The sequence below is a fragment of the Tachyglossus aculeatus genome, chromosome 25, assembly GCF_015852505.1.
Source record: "Tachyglossus aculeatus isolate mTacAcu1 chromosome 25, mTacAcu1.pri, whole genome shotgun sequence".
In the NCBI taxonomy this organism is placed as follows: domain Eukaryota; kingdom Metazoa; phylum Chordata; class Mammalia; order Monotremata; family Tachyglossidae; genus Tachyglossus; species Tachyglossus aculeatus.
In genome coordinates, this window is record NC_052090.1 from 14,161,887 (window position 1) to 14,181,284 (window position 19,398).

At 40.6% G+C, this 19,398-nt stretch overlaps 1 protein-coding gene across 1 annotated transcript in view; it reads left to right on the forward strand.

Annotated features, from left to right (window-relative positions):
* Nucleotides 1-19,398, forward strand: part of SNTG1 (syntrophin gamma 1) — a 403,312-nt gene that overhangs the window by 299,785 nt on the left and 84,129 nt on the right. The window contains exon 13 of the mRNA XM_038766634.1: nucleotides 16,455-16,493. Within this exon, the coding sequence (XP_038622562.1) occupies nucleotides 16,455-16,493 (39 nt within the window). The remainder of the gene's footprint in view (nucleotides 1-16,454; nucleotides 16,494-19,398) is intronic.

The following is a 19,398-nucleotide window of genomic DNA, read 5'->3' on the forward strand; positions in this document are numbered from 1 at the left end:
CAAAAGAATGATGTCAGTGTTGCAGAGAAGAGCATATGGGCAGTTGTTAGCCTAACATTTCCTACCAGCAGCCCCAGCCCAAAAGACCTGGCCCCTTAAGAACTGCCCTCTGCCCACAGACTCAAGATCGCACCTGTGTCTTGGGCTTAGAAGGTTCTTATTCATTCCCCGGTGTTTACCTCCAAAGTTTATCATATCCCCATTTTCATCCATTGTTAAATCACAACTGGGAATTGTCTCAGTTGGGGATTCTCTCTGTATATATACTAAATCAGAGAAAGGTAACAGTGAGAAGGGAATGTGTGTATGGGGGAGGGGGGCAGTGCGGGGTGCAGGGGGGCTTCAAAGAGAAAAAGCCCAGCATTAGTCTTTGTAATGAAATCAGACAAGTTGGGAATTTTGTATTTAAGGTAGAAAATGAGCAAATGTAGCTTTAGGCTGAAATGGACATTTTCTTTTGAACTTTCCTCAGGAAAAGCTTGGCTATTTGAGTTTTTTTTTTCTTGAAAAATAAAACAATTTCAAGGAATCACGAAAGCAGTTCAGTGAATATGAAATCAATCACACCTGCCTAGATCTCATAGGCCTCTGTGTTAAAAACAAAGCAACTCCAACTATCTGAAATGGCTACAGCACCATAGAAATGATTACCAATCGGAAGGAATAGGTCTCAGCCGCCTCAGAAGAGACAAAAAGCCCAGAGAATAATCACATCTGTATTGAAAGAAAAAGAAATGCAGGTAGCTTCTCAGGCACAGGAACAGACTAGAAGAAAAATACTAATTATAGCTACCGATGAAGAATCTGAATGAAAACAACTCTAAATAAGAGCTCTAGTGTGGGTAAGCTATCTATCACAATTTTACCAGGGCTGTCCCACATTTTTGAAGACAATAACAACAATTTTAGAAAAACAGAATTACAATGCAGAGAATTGATAATGCCCTGATGCCCAATTGTTCTCACCTATGTTTATTCCTGAAATTTCTACATCTATATACAGGCAGTGTTCATCATTATAAATTTCTCATGTCTTGGTTCAGTCCAGTGAATGAGGCCACTAGAAAAAAATTGTTAAAAAAAACAAAACCCTTTCACCTTTTGGAGTTTGCACTCTTATATTCCTAATTTAGGTGTTATCGATTAATCCCTCATATTTATTGAGTGCTTACTGTGTGCAGAGCACTGTCCTAAGTGCTTGACAGAGTACAACACAACAATATAACAGACACATTCCCAGCCCACAGTGAGCTTATGGCCTAGAGGGACAGAATGATGTGAAGAGAGCTAATGGTGTAAATAGTCCTGCTTATCTCATGCCCTACCTGATGTGAGAAGCAGGTGGCTTAGTGGAAAGAGCACAGGCTTAGAAGTCGGATGTTGTGGGTTCTAATCCCGCCTCTGCCACTTGTCAGCTGTGTGACTTTGGGCAAGTCACTTAACTTCTCTGTGCCTGTCACCTCATCTGTAAAATGGGAATGAAGCCTATGAACCCCACATTGGACAACCTGATTGCCTTGTATCTATCCCAGTGCTTGGCACATAGTAAGTGCCTAACAAATGCCATCATTATTATCAAAGCCCTGCTGAGAGTTCACCTCCTCCAGGAGGCCTCCTCAGACTGAGCCCTGTCCCCCCCAACTTTTCCTCTCTTCCTCCTCCTCCCCTCCCCATCGCCCCCTCCCCAGTCGGTCTTTCTAGTTAGTAACACAATTTTATTCTGCATAGTTTTTCCTGAAATCATAAAGATAGGCTCTACAAAGAGGCTGACAGTCTCCTGCTGAGTTTGCTAGCTAAATATTTGGTCCTTATCCTCTTCAATTTTTGATTGGCTACACTCAGTGCTGTTTTCTTTTCATATACGATTCTCTCTCTTTAAGGTAACAGAATGAAAGGGAAATTTTTGATTGTAGCTGTAAACATAATGGCACTGACGTTAACTCCAAAGGTTTCTCTTGGTGATCAGTGGAGAAAGTTGGCCTTAATGAGTACTGAAGAGAAGAGCCAGTATTTTGTCATAATCTGGAACTGTAGATATATAGTAAGACCATTATCAATACTTCGGGAGGGAAAGTGAACTGTTGTGCTTCTGAAAAAGCCCAAGATATGAAAAAAGATTTAATTTGGATCGAATCATGACAACTGTGGTATTTGGTAAGCACATATGTGCCAAACACTGCACTAAGCACTGGGATAAATACAAGATAATCAGGTCACAGTCTAAGCGAGAGGGGGAGCAGGTTTCAATATCCATTTTACAAATAGAAACTTGAGATACAGAGAAGTTGTTACTTGCCCAAAGTCACACAGCACGTAAGGGGTAGAGCTAGGATTAGAGCCTAGCTCTGAATCCCAGGCTTGTACTGTTTTCCCCTAGACCATGTTGCTTCTTTGTAAATTTTTTGGCTGTGATTGGAAGATAAGGCACAGGAAAGTGTGCTGATGACTTCATCAAGTCACACTCATTCCATCTCTTTTTGCATCTATCCCATCTCTTACAACCAGGTCTGGCCAAAATGTACCTCCTTTTACAACTGGACCCAGGGTGATTGCCACAGTGACCAGATTCCCATCACATCTCTGCCTAAAATGCTTGCTATTTAAGTGAACCTGAGTAAATATCAAAAGAGAAATGTGCAATATTGTGCAACAAATCAAGGAAACACAATAGTTTAATAAGTCTTAACTGTCAATTGTATAAGAATGTTTTTTATGGCATTTATTAAGCGCTTACTATGTGCAAAGCCCTGTTCTTAGTGCTGGGGAGGTTACAAGGTGATCAGGTTGTCCCACGGGGGGCTCACAGTCTTAATCCCCATTTTACAGATGAGGTAACTGAGGCACAGAGAAGTGAAGGGACTTGCCCAAAGTCACACAGCTGACAATTGGCGGAGGCGGGGTTTGAACTCATGACCTCTGACTCCCAAGCCCATGCTCTTTCCACTAAGCCACACTGCTTCTCTCAATGTGTTTTCCAAGCAAACACATTTTCATCACAGTCAGTCTGGCATCTCTGAAAGCAGGTAGTAGATATCCGTAGAAGGGGAAGAAAACATATGAATAGTTTGCCTGGGATGGAAAATATTTGAATTCTTCAACCCTATCCCTAGTTCATCAATCAATTAATGGCATTTATTTAGCATTTAGTATGTGCAGAGCACTGAACTGAAAGCTTGAGAGAGTATTGTGTAACACTAACCAGTAGACACGTTCCCTGCCCACAACAAACTCACAGGGTAAGTGTGGGAGACTGATATTAGTATAAATAAATGATTTAATTTAATTTCTAGATCTGTACCCTTTTGAGCTTTCTCATCACTGTTGAATACTATAGTCTGTCCTCAATAGCTCCTCACTTGTGCATATGGCTGAACATTTCTAGAGGAAAACTTTTCAACATAATGTTTTTAAGAGAGTAATAGCAACCTATGGCGCATGCAAAATCCAAATTCATTAAAATGATGGGGAAACAAATCAAAACTGCTCCTCTATTCCCCATTATTAAAGTTCTCCATGATGATATAGTATTTAAAATTTGCCTTAAAGTTATTTTAACCATCACATTAGTCTGACAAAACAGCAAAAATGTCATTCATCAGCAAGCGTGACTTTGGTGATTCTGAGTCCTCTCCCCTAGCTTCTCCTGACTCTTGTGGGATCTAGACTTGGGAGTTGGTGCCAGGAACCCTGCTATGGTAGCCAAATTAGGGCTGCCTAGATGTCATATATTAAATCTTAGACTTTGAGCCTCTTGCTCAGATTGCGGACCCTGTGTGGGGCAGGACTGTGTCCAATTTGCTTATGTTGAAATTGCCCCAGGGCTTAATAGTAGTTGGCACATAGGAAGTGCTTTACAAATACCAGGATAATACAAGGTTGGAAAAGCAGAGTGGCCTAGTTTAAATAGCACAGGCTGTGCTTGTTTTGTTGTCTGTCTGCCCCTTCTAGACTGTGAGCCCGTTGTTGGGTAGGAATTGTTGCTGCTGAATTGTACTTTCCAAGTGCTTTGTACAGTGCTCTGCACACAGTAAGCGCTCAATGAATACGATCTAATGAATAAATGAATGAATGGACTCAGAAGACGTGGGTTCTAATTTTGGCTCTGCTACTTACCTACTGGGTGACCTGGATGAGTCACTTAAAGTTTTCTGTGCCTCAGCTTCCTCATCTGTAAACTGGGGATTAAATCTGTTTTCCTACTTAGAACCCCATTGGGGACAGGACTGTGTCTGACCAGATTATTTTATATCTACCTCAGTGCTTAGTAAAGTATTTGGCACATAAACTAGTATTTCTTAAGCACTTTCTCTTATTTTTATTATTCTTATAGCCTGCATGCTTAACATTGCTTCCCTTTCCAAAAGCTGCAAGTTCAGACAACTGAGTTTTCTGGATATGTGGAGTGTGAACATGGTATGCTTTTTAAACCACATTATATTAATTTACCTCAAAGTAAGGGTAATGATGGAATTTTATTTATAAAAGTATAATGACTATCAGTTATAAATTATTATTAATGACCTCTCAACCAAGGATTTCATATCTCATTTTTTTTTATTCTGGGACATGGTTTATTGCTGATATAAAAGGAGCCCACTAAAAATGCTACTCGAGAAAAAGTCTTCGTTAATTAGGAGTGTTTGCACTCCCTCCTGGAGAAAAGTCTTGACCCTCATCCTTCACTAGGGAGAACCAGATCTGACCCGAGAGAGCTCAGGATGTCATCGTCATACTCTGTCATAGCCATCCCTCATTGCTCTTCTTTTGGCTGTTTTATCAGCTCAACCGGAGTCCTGAATAATTTTTACTGCATGGAAATGGGGAAGTTAAGGGGTTATCTGAGGTAAATGGACCTGAAGACTAGATGGAACTTTATAAATGAAAACCGTCTCCTTGAATTCCACCCAGAATCAAAATGTTCACCGGTGCAAACAGCAGGCCACGTAAGGCAAAGTCTCTTTAGGGATCACACCCACTAAGACTTTTTGAATACATTTGGCTTGGTTCTGATCTCACTGATCTTTCTGAGCAGGGGAGTTATTGCCAGACCATTTGGGGTTTTAAGTGTCATTAATACCTAAGCTGAAATCTATGTCCCTTTTACCTGCACAAGCTATAGAGGGATAGTTAAAACCAGGGCCATCTCATATACTGCCTTTCACTCTCTACCTGTTCCCACAAATTAAGCAACCTGACTTGTCTTGCTGTGGGTTCAGGTTTCTGAATATTCCAAGACTGGCTTTCTTAGTGGAGGATTTCTGATCTAGAACCTCCAACGATCGTGGAGGAGAAAGAGGGTATAGTGAGAGAACCTGGCTTGATCCAGGCTTTGACCTTGCTCTCTAAAACCCATACAGAGTGCACTGCTGTATTTGGGAAAGGGCAAAAGATTCCTTCTCAGTGGCCATCACCTACACGGACACATCTTTCGTGTCAGTGTTGTGCTCTTGAGTCCAAAAGACACTTCCTATGGTCCTGTCACAGCTTCACCCTAGACTTCTCTCTCCCACTGACTCCTCTGGTACTGTCACCCCCTCTTGCAGCGACTGACAGTCCAGCCAAGTCTTCCTCCCCCTCCCATATGCTGTCATTTGATGGGAATCCTTGGATTACAAGTGATTAAAAGAGCTTGAATTATGTGCTGCAGCAAAAGGAGGAAAAATAATCTAGAAAACAAAATATAACTTTATGGAAGACTTGAGCTATAGTGATGTAAATAAATTGCTTCAAATTCGAGTGTACAGCAAAATATATTTGCTAAGGCCTTTTGTTACCTTCAGATGATTGTCTTGGGAAATGATGATAGAAACTTGGAGATACCCGTCAATAAATACCACGTGGCTGGATATAATGTTGCAATTGTTTCAAGAAGAATAACGGTTCAGACAAGAGATTCTGACACAAGAATATAGACTTCTTGGGTTGTACATTGACTCCCGGGTATTTATTTTCCATTTCCACCTTTAAAATTAACATGGACTACATTAATTGCATAGGTAATTCACACTGATTTTGGTTTTCCTTAACTCTAGGAATTTTACCCTAAAGAACATGTGAATTAAGATGGTTTACTATGCTTCTGAGAAACAGGCATATACGAGTGGATGTTTACATACATTACAATTATCAATCGACATGCATTTTGAAGCAGGGTTTGCTACAGCCAGTAAAAGTAGAGCTGGGTATAATTATAATATTTATAAGATGTTTTACTGTATTCTTTTCTAAGACATTATCCAGTTTCTTCAGGGCAAAGGTAATTGATAGCTTCAGTAATGAATCTCCATAAGAAACTAGCATTGTTATGTAAGCTACAGTTATTATGTTGTATTTTATTCATCCAAGTTATTGTGCTTTGACACTGACTTTCGCTTCTCTAAGTTTAGATGCATTTTTCACTTAGTAATAACTGATGTTGTCGCTCAGCCCAATATGTTTTCAGCCTTACGGTCCAACAGTAAACATGAGAAAAACTTCCTGGAGGAATTTGACTTTCCTTGGTTTAAAAAGCAAGTCTTCCTTTCAGCATGTCATATTCACTAAGCCAGTTTATTTAAAATATCCATTGCCAGTTTTCAAAAATGTGACTTATTTGCTACTTTTAGTTTCATTGTGAAGAGTCTTTACATTTTAAAGACAGGTTGTTGGTTCAGTGCTGCCCCATTTCTATTTTAAAATGCAAAAAGGGAATATCTAGTAAAGACAGGAAGAAAGTTGTATTAGCTGTATTCAGCAACTTCAGATGTCAAGGGTTTGTTTTTTGGAAAGTGTGAGTGGACTGCTCCTCAGTGAGTGGCTTTGGTCAGCATTTCATTTAGGTACAGTGGATGTGTTCATTGACCTTCAAGTGTGGCATGGTGGGGAGAGTCATTTTGAAGATACCTGGTGAAGCAGTGTGGTCCAGTGGATAGAGCATGGGCCTTGGAGCCAGTAGGACCTGGGTTCTAATCCCAGCTCCACCACTTGTCTACTGTGTGACCTTGGGCAAGTCACTTATCTTTTCTGGGCCTCAGTTACCTCATCTGACAAAGGGGGTTTAAGCCTGGGAGACCTATGTGTAACATAGACTGTGTCCAACCTGATTACCTGTTTACTTGGCTTAATGTCTGTCTTCCTCCTTCTAGACTGTAAGCCCGATGTGAGCAGGGATTGTCTCTTTTTATTCTGGAATTGTACCTTCCAAGCACGTAGTACAGTGCTCTGCACACAGTAAGAGCTCAATAAATATGATTGAATGAATGAATGAATTACCTTCCATCTCCCCCAGTGCTTAGTACAGTACCTGGCACATAGTAAGTTCTTAGTAAATACCCCCCAAAACCCCCCAGAAAACACACATGTGCACATGCGCGCGCGCGCGCGCGCACACACACACACACACACACACACACACACACACACACACACACACACCAAAAAAACCAAAAAACACAACCTAGGGAGGAGTTCAGTAGGGAGCAACTCAGTCAGCCCACGACCAAATTGGGAACCCACTACTTTGTGAGATCTCTCTCTTTGGTACACATGAGTACATAGGAATGCCAATTTTTCTTTCTCATGAAATTAGACATATTTGACTATATGTCCACTCAATATATGGCTTTTACTGGTACTTCATTACATCCATCAACTGCTTCATTATGCTGATACTTTTGCCTCCCAATACTTTTTTTTTCCTCTGGAACTTCAGGAGCTTCAGTAATTCAGGCAACAAGTAGTAGTAGAAATAGTAGTATTTAAGTGTTTATTGTGTGCAGAGTACTGCCAAGTGCTTAGAAAGAATTAGACACAATCCCTGTCCCTCAGGGGGTTCACAATCTAAAGATTAGCTGTGTTTTTTACAAGGTGAGATTTCAAATTAGGAATAGTAGTAGTAGTAAAGGTGCTTATTGAGCACCTTGTGGGAGCAGTCCACTGTCCTAAGCATTCGGGGAAGTATAACAGGAGTATGAGACATCATCCCTACCCACAAGGGGCTTGCAGTCTGTGCTGAGGGAATGGATAAATGAATATGTGAGTGCTAGGTGGCTGATGGGTTGCTGTGATTGGAGATATTGGGAGGTAATTGAGGAAGTAGTATGGTCTAGTGGAAAGAGCACAGGTCTAGGAGACGGAGGATTGGGATTCTAATCCTAGTTCCATCACTTGTCTGTTGTGTGACCTTGGGCATGTCATTTAACTTCTGTGGGCCTCTGTTACCTCATCTGTAAAATTTTGCCTGATGTTAAAGGATTTGTTGTTAGCCAACTTTGAAATAACCTGTGGCTACCAAGATTTAGCTAGGAAAATCATGGTTTTCACTAAGGCTGACCTAATGGACATGGTCATATCCATGAGATCAGTCAAAAAACCTCAAAGCCTTAGAAAATTCTTGAACTTTTCCCTATAATCTGGATGCTAATTTGCTAATATCTTCCATTTTTTTCCCCAAAAAATGAGTTTGATTCACACTAATTGTAAATTCTCTCCAGGTGAGTGGGGATTGGGTTCTTGACAAATCTTTAAACACAGTTGGCCCTCAATAAATACTACTGATTGATAGGTGGCTAGTACTGTGAACGATTCCTCTCAAGTAGAAATGGGCCAAGGATAGCTCTAGTTTTAGTATTCAAAATCTATGGTCATTTTAAAAGTGCAAGTATTTCATTTGTAGCATTAGAAAGATTGGCTACCCTCAGGGAATGTTACATATTTCAGGCACATTTACCTATCAAAGTATGGATGCAACTCCATCCCTGTTGGACTTTCTTGGCTTCCTCTCCCTCCAACCAGCCTCACTGTTGGAATGACTAATGTCTACATGACCTGCCTAAAATTCGGTCATGGAAATGTTTGAATGGGAATCTAGATTTGAAATAGCCAAGATATGATTCTCAATGAGGTAACTTCTATAAAACCCTGAAAGCTTGTTGGAAGGAAATAGCTATTAGAACACAGTAATGACTTCGTTTGACTTTGGTCAGTTAAAGGTATCGTGTCTTTTTGGATTTCATTCTGGGTCAGACCTCTGTTTTGGGGGGATTTTTTAAATGGTATTTAAGTGCTCACTATGCACCAGGCACTGTACTAAAAGCTGAGGTTTCTACAAGATAATTAGATTGGACATCGTCCTTGTCCCCCTGGGGTTCACAGTCTTAATCCCCATTTTACAGACGGTGTAACTGAGGCACAGAGAAGTTAAGTGACTTGGCCTAGGTTGCCCAGCAGATAAGTGGTGGACTTGGGATTAGAACCCATATCCTCTGACTTGAGGCCTATGGTCTTCCTACTAGGCCATGCCGCTTCTCTTCAGCTGGTGTACCCAGTCCAGTATTCTGTGTCTGAAAATAATAGCAAAGGGTACCAGGGATGTGTCCTCTCACATTTCTACCTTTTTCTTTGAATAGCCTGATGTGCACCTCTCAGATCTATTAAAGTCTTTTGCATGTTGCTGTTCAGATCCAGATCATATCCGTGTGTTGTACAGTGATTGGGAGACAATGTCATTCACACTGAGGCTATGAAAATATAGTAGTGCACCATTTGTCACTCCCTGCAAATTCTGTGTGCGAATGAATTTCTAAGTAGGGCACTTCAAACACAAAGTGTGTTGTTGAATGACATTGCTGTCTTTCTCAGCAAGGGATAAAAATAAGGCTGCCATAGTTTTATACTACTTAAGCTTAGGGTTTGGAGAAATAGGGAAAGGTCCATCCTACCACCAGTACAGCAGTACCGGTTGGTTTGCTAGTAATGGTATTTACTAAGTTTTTACCATGTATTAATCAGTATGCTGAGTGCTGAAGCATATACAGAATTAAAAGCGATTCACAGTCATTTCCCCACATAGGCTCAGATACTTTGAGTTTGTCTTAGGCAGGAACATACCTATCAACTCTGTTATATTGTACTCTTCTCAATGCTTAGTACAGTGCTCTGCACAGAGTAAGCACTCAGTAAATTCAGTTGATTGATTGTGAGCCCCAAATCAGACAAGGACTATGCCTGACATGATTATCTTATATCTACCCCAGTGCTTGGCACATAATAAGTCTAACAAATATCATAATTTAATTATTGACTGTTCTCAGACTTAATGGGTCATCTTGATTTGTGAGATTGAACAAAAATCATCACCCCATTTGCATCTGGTGTGATTTTATATTTAAAAGACAGCAGAACTAGGCTTTTTGTTTTCTATTCTGTACTCTCTACTGAGCCTTAGCATCCTATTAATTTTCTCCCTGGATCAAATCAAAGAATTAATTCAGAGGTAAGATGGTAGCGGAGGGAGATTTGCGATATCCCACTGCATTTCATTCAGTGTATACTAGAATGAAATGTCTTTGACTCATTGATTCACATCATAGCTGAAGTGAATTCATATGGGTACCTGCTGCATTCATTCATTCAGTCGTATTTATTGAGCGCTTGCTGTATGCAGAGCACCATACTGAGAGCTTGGGAAGTACAAGTCGGCAACATATAGAGACGATCCATACCCAACAATGGGCTCACAGGGGGGAGACAGACAACAAAACAAAACACGTAGACCGGTGTCAAAATCATCAGAATAAATAGAATTATAGCTATATTTATTCAATTCATTCAATCGTATTTATTGAGCGCTTACTGTGTGCACTTTACTAAAGACTTGGAAAGTACAATTCAGCAACAAATAGAGACAATCCCTGCCCAACAATAGGCTCACAGTCTAGAAGGGGGGAGACAGACATCAAAACAAGTAAATAGGCATCAATAGCATCAATATGAATAAACAGAATTATAGATATATAAAAATCATCAATAAAATAAAATAAATTCCAAGTAATCCCACTCCCCTGCTCTCTACACCTCTCCCCACCATCCCAGCACACCCAGATTACCACTGTTCACATCCTTCAATGGCAATCAAGCCCATCAGCAGCAAAATTCAGCTCACTGTTATGTTGGAAATGACAGTGTTCATGTACATTTATGCTGTGGTGCTTGTGAGACACCTCTGTACTTTTTCATGAAGCATCAAGGTGTCACCAACCCAGATGACATTGTGTAGTTGCCAGGCAACCATCTTCAAAGCCCCCGGATCAAAAAGATCCCTGGACACTTTGTCATTTCTCAGTGTAAATAGACTTGAAATAAGCGATTTGTCCCTGAATTATGCAAAATCGTTTCATTACCCTCGCTTATTATTTTTATGACTAGCAAGGCCTGCATTCAGCACAGAAAAAGTCACTGGTTCTCCAGGTATTGTAGGAATCATGAATCTCATATCCCTGTTGTGAACATATTTAAAACATTATGGACTAAAAGTCTCTTTTTTTCAACTCCCATGTCTTCAAGGAATCGTTTCTAAAAAGCAAGAGGCAGTCAAAGTTCTACTTGGATTGCCAAGTTTGCATTGGTTGACTCCTGTGGCAATCCCTCTCCATTCTGGTAATGCTCACTGACTTGGGATGCTCCCCAAATCATTACAGGCATCTGTTTATACTTACCCTATAAATGTGGAATCCCATGAAAACAGGAATAAAAAGTGGGTGCATAGGATATTTTTCACCAGGCCCCCTGCTTGATTCTTCTTTGTCCCAGATAGCATTAGATTATTAGCTCCTCAAGGGCAAGAATGATGTCTTTTACTTCTAGTGTACTCTTCCAAGCATTTAGTTCCATGTTCTCCGCATAGATGTTCAACAGATACTATTGATTGCTTAATTTTTGGCTTTGTGATGCGAGCGTGTGTTTTTTTTCATGCGTAACAGTATCAGCTATGAAATCCTGTCCAACTATTTAAAACCTTAATTGGCTTGGCGATTTGGGAATTTGTTCAACTAATGCTCTTCCTCTGCTTTGCAGACAACCTCCCTCTGTGTCAAAAATGTTCATTTTTTGACAAACTGTACATGTCAAAGGACGGTATCAGGCAGGATTCAGATAGTTATAATGCACGGAGCAAAAGTGAAGATGATGAATGGATATGTTCTAAACTGAGTTGGATTGTCTTTGCTTTAAAATGCTCATTTCCCATCTCTGGCCTTCTGGTACTTTGCTGATTTACTTAGGTACTGCTGATTTACTTAGGTACTTTGCTGATTTACTTAGGATTTACTCACACACAAAAAAATGAAAATCAGAAAATCGTTTCCATGCTTTCTGAAGACTTTTGATTGCCAAAGTTGGTCTGGCCATATACACAATCTGACAGCAGTTTAGATGTTGCCTTCCTTCTGTCATAAGCAGTGTAGTGATGTCTGGTTGAAGTGATCTGTGATTCAGAGGAAAACATTTTACGAGAACTGACACTCGTAGGAATTGTGTTGTTTCAGCACCTGCATTGATTTCAATACCCTCTTTGTTCTTTATCTGTCTTGGGTGCAGTATTTGTCACTAGAACTAGGGTGAACCATCTCTCTTCCCAGGGATCATAATTCTCCTGCCTCTAGCCCCATGGACCACAGGTAAAAGGTGGGATGTTGTTTATATACATTCATTCCATCAATTTATTGCATCTGTTTTCACCCCCAACTGTCCAGACCTCACCTGCCTCCTGATGTCCCCATCTGGGAATGCTCACAATCCTTGCCCACAGTGAGCTCACAGTTTAAAGGGGTGGGAGGGGGAGAGACTGGTTTACTTGTATTGATATCTGTCTCTCCCCCCCCACCCCCTTTCCCCCCTTTAGACTGTGAGCTCATTGTGGGCAGGGATTGTGAGCATTCCCAGGTGGGGACATCAGGAGGCAGGTGAGATCTGGACAGTTGGGGGTGAAAACAGATGCCATAAATTGATGTTGGAGGTTAGTAGTGGCAACTATGACTGTGCCTCTTCTAGTTTGCACCTAAAATGGACTTTTTCTCCATCGTCCTAACCAGACCCATGTCCCACCTGCTTATCGTATATCTACCCCAGAGCACCAGCCTGGAAGTCAGAGGAACTGAGTTAATAATAATAATGATAATGATGGTACTTGTTAAGCCAAGAACTGTTCTAAGTCCTGGGGTCTTGTCTTATGCCGTCAAGTCACCTCTGCCCATAGCACTGGGATAGTTACAACTTAATCACGTTGGACACAATCCCTGTCCCACATGGGGCTCACACTCTTGATCCCCATTTTGCAGATGAGGAACTGGGAACTGGAGATGTTAAGTGACATGCCCAAGGTCATACAGTAGAAATGTGGTGGAGCTGGTATTAGAGCCCAGGTCCTTCTGATTTTCAGGCCCATGCTCTATCCAGCAAGCCACACTGCCCTAATCCTGTCTCCACCACTTGTTTGCTGTGTGACCTTGGGCAAGTCACTTAACTTCTCTGTGCCTCAGTTCCCTCATTTGAAAAATGGGAATTCAATGCCTGTTCTCCCTCCTACTTAGACTGTGAACCTCACACAGGATCTTCTTATCTTGTATCTACCTCAGTGCTGACTACAGTGTTTCAATCAATCAGTGCTTTCCACATAGTAAGTTCTTAACAAATATCATTATTATTACTACCCCAGCTCATAGAACAGTGCTTGACATTTGAAAAATATCGCTCTGATTAGTAGTAATAATAATAATATCATACTATTAGAAAAGAAGGGATTCTGGCATTTATTTCCTGAAAGGTTTTTCGTTGCTGCCTAAACTACAGCTCAGATAATTTAAAAATAAATCTGTCCTGACATCCAAATTTGCTATTCTTTCAACTCAGTCCGAACCTTCTCTGCCTCAACAAATACAAATGTATCTCTGCCAGATTAGTTTATAATCCAATATTCTCTTGATTTTGTTTTCACCAACCTCCTGCCAAAATTTCTTTTACTCTCTCATTTTCTCTGTGTTTGTGAAAGGAGAGGTAAATTTCTGGCACCAAGAGTCTTTCCTCTGTTCCCTCCTGGTTTCACAAGTTAGCAGTCTGTCTGTCCTATTAAACCCTCAGTATATTTCAATGCCAGTTGTGTGTTTCATGTTATCTCCCAAATAACAGACATTTTATCTAAAAGCAGGCTTCGTCAAGTTCCCTGAGACCCACTTGACTTTTTTATGCCTAAACTCTCTCCCCACCTTCAAAGCCTTATTGATGTGATTATGGTATTTGGTGTTTGTTAATCACTTACTATGTGCCAGACACTGTTCTAAGCCCTGGGGTAAATACAAGCAAATCGGGTTAGGCCCAGTCCCTGTCCCACTTGGGGCTCACATTCTCAATCCCCATTTTACAGAAGAGGTAACTGAAGCACGGAGTAGTGAAGTGACTTGCCCAAGGTCACACAGCAGACAAGTGTGGCTCAGTGGAAAGAGCACGGGCTTTGGAGTCAGAGGTCAGGGGTTCAAATCCAGTCTCTGCCAACTGTCAGCTGTGTGACTTTGGGCAAGTCACTTCGCTTCTCTGTGCCTCAGTTACCTCATCTGCAAAATGGGGATTAAGACTGTGAGCCCCCTGTGGGACAACCTGATCATCTTGTAACCTCCCCAGCGCTTAGAACAGTGCTTTACACATAGTAAGTGCTTAATAAATGCCATTTTTATTATTAAGTGGGAGTGTTTGGATTAGAACCCATGACTGTCTGACTCTTTATAGTGTTTTAGTGCTTTATCCACTACACCATGTCACTTCTCACTAGGCCTTGCCGCTTTTCACTGCCCCATGCCGCTTCACAGCGAAGGCTCATCTCCTCCAAGAAGCCTTCCTCAGTGAAACCCTCATTTTGTCTTCTCCCATTCCTTTCTGTGTCACCCTTCCCTCAGACCCACGGCAGTTACGTACAAATCCCTAATTCATTTATTTTAATGTCGGTCTCCCCCACTAGATTGTAAACTCACTGTGGGCAGGGAACATGTCTATCAACTCTGATATATTGTACTCTCCCAAGTGCTTAGTACAGTGCTCTGCACACAGTAAGCGCTCAATAAATATGATTGATTGATTGATAAAAGTTCTTCTAGGTTTATAGTTTCCATATATCAGGTACCCAGGGCAGCTGATTCCTGCTGAAGTTGGAACTAAAAATATAGAAACTGTTCAATATGATTCTTGGTCTGGGCAGGTCCCTGAGTGTATTTCTCTTTTGTTTTTGTCATGAAAATCAATCTCACCATTTTCCTGAATGCCTGTTGCATAAAGATCACTGAACCTGAAACAAAAGTAAATATAGGTCCTTGCCATTCAAAAGTTTGTTCCATTGAAGAATTTACTATCTATCTAATCAATCAATGGTATGTATTCACTTGTTCAATTGTATTTATTGAATATCGAGCCCTTATTTTATGCAGAATGCTATACAGTTATATATGAACCTGTTTCTTAAGTGTGTTGCGAGGAGCTGTACTAAAATGCCTCTTTCTATGGAAAGCCTGCCTTGAGTAATTCACTCATTCATTCATATTTATTGAGCGCTCACTGTGTTCAGAACACTGTACTTAGTGCTTGGAAAGTGCAGTTCAGCAACAGATAGAGACAATCCCTACCCAACATCGGGCTCTCAGTCTAGAAGGTAATAGGCAAGTCAAATCAGGATTTAAACTTTCCCACTGCATCTCAGTCAAACTGTTCCTCTCGATGACACTTCAAACATGCTCAAATAAACAAAATGCAGAAGTGGAAAGAAAAGCAAATAAAACTAAAAACACAAACTATGGTTGTGGCATATAGCTTCTCAGAACACAATCTGCGAGATAGGGGGAATCACCACGTTCAGGTTACAATGTAAAGAGATTGTTCCAAACTTGCTGCATACCCATTTCCATTTGTGTTGTTAATGTCTGACACCATGACATTATGTTATATGGGAAATATATTCTCTCTGGATTGATCCTCCATTCTCATAAAATGTCACACATTGAATTGGGTTAGTGTAAATGTTATGGTCTATTTGAGGGTCTTACTGACAATATATTGGCAGATACGCCTTACCCTTCAGTGTTTGGATTGCCTGTTTCCTGGGCCCTCTTGAGAGACAGAAACAATTGGAAATCAGAGGGTTGAGGAGAAAATAAATTCAGGGAAAATTGGTCTCCAAGACCTAGTTACGAATTCAGATTTTGGTGTGAGGATCAGTCCCAGATTGTTAATTCATTGAAAAATAGACTAGAAAAAGAAGAAATCTTGCCTCTTTTTGAAAAAGGTTTTAACTTCTTGGCTAGAAATATATGACAGTGCCTGCTATGAAGTTTTCCCACTCTAATATGGGAGAAGTGTGTAAGCTCTTTGTGGGTTGGCATCACATCCACCAACTCTATTGTATGGTGTTCTCCCAAGCGCTTAATACAGTGCTCTGCACAAGGTAAGTATTCAGTGCATATGACTGACTGACATCCAGTATACTATCGCATATTTTCTGGGTAGTTCAAATGGAAGATCAAATGGTACATTTCTTTTCAATTCAGCAGAGAGAAAAATATTTCTGTATACAACAGGGTGTTAATTCATAAATATTATGGCAATCATAGGTCAAACTATTTTTTTCAATAACACTTTTATGTTTTTCTTTCTGTTTACAGATTAAAAAAATCAATAGGAACTTTCCCGTAAACCAGCAGGTAAGTCTGGAAAAATCCACTTTATGTTTCTGTGTCCATGGTAAATATAATAGTGCTGGCCCTTTGTTTTATAGAAAAGAGGAATTTTTTTTTATATCTTGTTAGTAGTTTCAAATTATAGCAAAAACTTATGATTTATTTTTTTCAATCAAAATATAGTATATTAAATTTGTACACTGTCATTGCGGAAGTAGAAGGATCTAGCTCAGAAGACTTAATGAATTGGCATATTAGCATCCAAAACTAGGGTCCAAGTGGGTCCTTGTATGTTTTAAACTAGGAAGAGGGTGGTATTTCTTTATGTACTACCATAGAAAAAGAGCTATGGTCATCGAACCAAGGAGTAGTCTTAAATGCAGTATTAGTACATAGAAATAGATAGAATTTCCTTCACAGTGTCTCCAAGTTTGCACAAATTTGACACAAAATGTACTACATTAAGTACACTTCAAGATGATCATTTACACTGTCAAATTCATAAGACATTCATGAAAGTAAAAATTTAGGTTTCATTTCCAGCTTTACCAGCTTTAAATGGGTTAAATCTGTACCCATCCCCAACCCCCTGCCCATTCTATACATTCGGGAAAAAAATATTTGAAATCAGATAAGCATCAAGGAAGCTTGTGTTTTGAAAATTCTGATAGATAATTCTTCTGGGTTGTCAGTCTCCTATCCTGAGAGAAGCTCCAAAGGATTTTGGTAGAGTTATACTCAGATAATCATTCTTGCCATGACACTGTAAATTGAGACATAATCCATATTCATAAATAATATTCCAAATACAAAGATATGGTTCAAACATCTTCCTTAAATCTGAACAGAGCTCTAACGTGGACTTTGTTCCCATACTGAAATGAGTTGCTAGAACCTTCTGTAAGAATAGGTTACCTTAACTACATCCAGGGGATCATTTCAGCTGTCAGCCAGTCTGCTGCCATGTGAATGAATCGACCAATTAATAGTATTTATTGAGGTCTTACTGTGTACAGAGCACTCTACTGTGTAGAGTAGGAATAGATGATCCCTGCTGACAGGATCTTATAGACTAAAGGGGAAGGCAGGTAGTAAAATGAATTACAGGTGGATACAGTGATAATAACAACTGTGGCATTCGTTAAGAATTTACTGTGTTCCAGGCACTGTATTAAGCGCTGGGGTGGATACAGGCAAATGAAGTTGGACACAGTCCCTGTCCATATGGGACTCACAGTCCCAATTTCCATTTTACAGATGAAGTAACTGAGGCCCAGAGAAGTGAAGTAACTTGCCCAAGGCCACACAGCAGACAAGTGGCAGACTGGAATTAGAATGGATTATTTCTGATTCCCAGGCCCTTGCTCTACTTGCTGCACCCTGTTGCTCCTGTACATAAATGCTGTGCTGTGGAAGGGATGAATATCAACGTGCTTAAGGGGACCGGAGCCAAGTGCATTGGCAATGCAGAAGGGAAGGCTTAGTTGGGGAAGTCCTCCTGGAGGAGATGTAAATTGAGTAGGATTTGAAGATGGAATAGAGGAATGGTCTGTTGGATACAAAGGGGGAGGGAATTCCAAAGAAGAGGGAGGATGTGAGCAAGCATCAGCAGTGCGACAGATGAGATCGCAGTGCAGTGATAAGGTTGGTGTTAGCGGAGCCATTTGTGCAGGTTCGTGTGCAGTAGGAGATGGGTGAAGTAATAATAATAATAATAATAATGATGACATTTATTAAGCGCTTACTATGTTCAAAGCATAAGTGCTGGGGAGGTTACAAGGTGATCAGGTTGTCCCGGGGGGGCTCACAGTCTTAATCCCCATTTTACAGATGAGGTAACTGAGGCACAGACAAGTGAAGTGACTTGCCCAAAGTCACCCAGCTGACAACTGGCGGAGCTGAGATTTGAACCCATGACCTCCGACTCCAAAGCCTGTGCTCTTTTCCACTGAGCCACACTGCAGGAGGGAGAGAGCCAATTGAGTATGTTTAAAGCTGATGCTAAGGAGTTTCTGTTCATTGTGGAGCTGGATGGACTTTTGAGGAGAAGTTTTTGAGGGGAGGGGAGACATTACCTGAGCAATTTTTTGTAGAAAAAGGATCATCCTTGCAGCAGAGTCAAGTGTGGACTGGAAAGACAGGAGGCAGGGAGGTCAGTGAGGACGCTGATGCAGTAGTCGAGGCAAGATATGATATGTGCTTGGATAAGCATTATAACAGTTTGGGCAGATTCTAGAGACGTTGAGAGGTAGAACCAAGAGGATTTGGTGATAGACTGAATATGCAAGGTGAATGAGAGATCAATCGAGGTTAATGCCAAGGTTACGGACTTGTGAAACGGGGTGGGTAGATAATGTGTTCTGTTTTAGGCATGTTACTTTTGAGTTGGTGGCAGGACATCCATGTACAGATGTCCTGAAAGCATGAAATGTGAGGCTGGAGAGAAGCAGAGAGGTCAGAAATATTGAAATGAGAGTGAAACTGAATCAGCTATTTGTCACTATTATTTATTGAGCACCTCTATTGTGCAGAAGACGATTACCAAGCAATCAGAAGATTTAATTTACACAGTCTCTACTGTTGCAGAGGTTGCAATCTTGTTGTGGGGGGGCGAGAGGGAGACAGATATTAAAATGATTTCCAGATAAGAAAAAGAAAAATTGGATCACTATATGAGTGTTAAAGTAGTGGGATATGTGCAGAGGTGCTACAGGTGGGAATGAGTAGCTGTGGGAGGAAGAAGAATCAGTTGGAAATGAAGATTTTTAGTGATTCTGACTTTAACATATTCCATTATCAACCAGTGGTATTTATCGAGTGTTTATTGTGTGGAGAACACTGTATGCTGAGCACTACTCTAAGCATTTGGGAGAATACAACAGAGATGGGAAGTACGTACCCTGCCCATGATGAGCGTACAGTCTGTAGG